The 2,849-nt window shown below is 33.9% G+C and overlaps 1 protein-coding gene across 1 annotated transcript; it reads left to right on the forward strand.

The window, feature by feature from the left end:
- The first annotated feature begins 691 nt into the window (after positions 1-691).
- LOC134602041 (olfactory receptor 10A7-like) lies at positions 692-1,973 on the forward strand. Its single transcript, XM_063446543.1, has 2 exons — positions 692-730; positions 1,041-1,973. Exons 1-2 carry the CDS (start codon positions 710-712, stop codon positions 1,971-1,973), a joined length of 954 nt encoding a protein of 317 aa, XP_063302613.1. The 5' UTR covers positions 692-709.
- Positions 1,974-2,849: the final 876 nt, after the last annotated feature.

A 2,849-nucleotide genomic window follows, 5' to 3' on the forward strand; every position in this document is an offset into this window, starting at 1 on the left:
AACACATTGTATAACTCGTTCTGCTACAATGCTACAATGTAATTACAGGACTCACCATTGTGACATGCTAAAAGAACTAAACTGTCTGTCGCTGGAATCCAGACGCACCCTTCATCTTTCCAGCCTTGTGTTTAAAAGCTTTTCTGGGAAACTTCCACCCTACCTGAACAAAATGCTTTCCCCAGATGTTCCCACTTCCTATAACCTCCGATCCAGTTCCAACACTTTACTTAGTCTACCTCAATACAAAAAGAAAGCGGCCCGATCTTCCTTCTCCTACAGAGCACCGCAATTGTGGAACGACCTCCCGCACACTTTAAAATCTTCACTAAGCCTAAAGTCCTTTAAGAGATCCCTCTCTACATACCTCAAAACAGAATGCACCTGTCATGGTTGAATTTATATTTCCTACCTGTTCTGTGTTAAATTTTTTATTTATTGTGTGTTAATATTGTTTTTGTATTTTATTGTACCCTAATGTAACAATGCAATGATTTGTGGACCCAGGACATACTTGAAAACGAGAGAAATCTCAATGGATCCTTCCTGGTAAAATATTTTATAAATAAAATAAATAAATAAAATAAACAAAGGTATAAAGATCTGCGCAGCAGCTCTAAGTACATATTCCGTACTCACTTTAAGATTACGGAAACCACACAGGATTGGAGAGAAACATTAATAGCTGCAATCCCATATACTATATCTAATGGTACATATCAACCCAAAGGTAAGATGATTATATTTCATAAATAATATCAAGAAGAAAACTACTCACACATAATACATAAATACATACATAACAGGTATTTGCTAGACATTTACGAATTTCTACTTGTTTTATGCAGAACATACTAAAACTAAAAATGGTTTAAGATTTTTTTAAATTTAAAATCTAAATGTTATGCTCACACACTAAATGGACAGTAATATATATTTTTTCTTTATTTATTACAATCTGCTATTTTCTCTTCATCTAAAAGGAGAGTAAAAATGTTTCAGCAAATTCATATCTTCTTGCATTACTCTCTTTGTTACAGGATATGTTTGAAGTCAACCAGACAAAAGTTACAGAATTCATATTCTTGGGATTTCAGAATCTTCAGACTGTTAATATTGGACTGTTTGTTCTATTCCTTACAATTTACATCTTGACGTTAGCTGGGAACCTGCTAATTGTTTTATTGGTGGCCAAGGTTCCATGTCTGCAATCTCCCATGTATTTCTTCCTGAGCAACTTATCATTGTCCGATATCTTGCTCACTACAAATGTAGTTCCCAACCTGCTCCACGGTATAATTATTGGAGGAAGCTCAATATCCATCACTGGCTGCCTCACTCAACTTTACTTTTATGGTGTTTCTGCAGCTGGAGAATGTCTTCTTCTCACTGTGATGTCCTATGATCGATATTTAGCCATCTGTGATCCACTACATTACATCACTATCATGGATCTCAGGCTACGTGTCCAACTTGCTCTTTGGTCTTGGCTTCTAGCATGTATAGTAATGATATTTATTGTTTTTCTAATATGTAATTTACAGTTCTGTGGTCCCCATTTAATTGACCATTATTTCTGTGATATTGCACCTATTCTAGACTTGACTTGTTCAGATCACCAAATTGTTGACTTTTCATACTTTATTTTAACAATACTTTTTGCTCTTATTCCATTTTCCTTTATTCTCTTCACTTATATCTCTATTTTTATCACTGTATCTCAAATTTCTTCCAGCAGTGGGAAACAGAAATCCTTCTCCACCTGCAGCTCTCACTTGATGGTAGTGAGTACGTACTATGGGACTCTAATTACTATTTACCTGGTTCCATCCAAGGGGCGGTCATATAATGTCAATAAAGTTATATCCCTTTTATACACCATGGGAACTCCATTCTGCAACCCAATTATATACAGTCTTAGAAATCAGGAGATAAAAACAGCTGTAAAATATATATGTAATATCAAAAATTAACTAACTATATCAATTCATAACTGTTTATAATGTAATAACCTCCTGGTTATACATGTTTTGAAAACAAAAATGCATAAAAAGCATTTTCTTCAATAGTGAAATTTCAAATTCAAAAACCTATTACGAAACAAGAGGGCTGTTACTAGAATCTATGTGTGGTTATTAGTAACTTCTTTTTAATAATGTATAAATAACTGCACATTCCATATATCAATCACACCAGTTGAGTTTTTATTCTCTAAAAATTTCAACAATACAATTAAAAGGAATCGCTCAATATAATAATCCAATTTTTATGTCCAGGCATTTTAATGTATACATTCTTCTCAAATATATAAATATTTTGAATTGTATTTGAAAGGGTTGAAAATTAAATACATAGCTACTGTAAATGGGCAGCTTATTCTTGATATAGTCTAGTAAAATGTCAGTTTAAACATTAACCTGTTGCCGACCGTCAACGAGAACCTTTTTGACTTCGCTACCAGAAATACATGTTGTTGGTTGCTGAAAAAAACAATATTGTGTTTAGCTGACGTGATCTTGTCATGTTACGTTTGCTGTAACTTCTGTCTATCAATACGTTTGCCTGACCCTTAATACACTGGCAGTAGCCCAATTTCAAACACGTTGTCTCTGTATCACTGAAAAGCTCTCCCTGAACGTTCGGTACAAAAGTGAGATGCATGAGCTTTGCCCAGCAGTGTAATAATAATATTTAGCCCTGAAAAGTTTATTTTCAAAATACTATCAATATTGTGCAAGTTACGTAATTGTAGATAAAGATACTTGCAGTTTTTATAATTATGTTAATGCAGTGAGCAGTATTAGAGCCATGCTGCTAACAGCTCTCTTTGCTGTAGCCACTGCTAAAAA

This window comes from Pelobates fuscus, chromosome 3 (genome assembly GCF_036172605.1).
Source record: "Pelobates fuscus isolate aPelFus1 chromosome 3, aPelFus1.pri, whole genome shotgun sequence".
Classification (NCBI taxonomy): domain Eukaryota; kingdom Metazoa; phylum Chordata; class Amphibia; order Anura; family Pelobatidae; genus Pelobates; species Pelobates fuscus.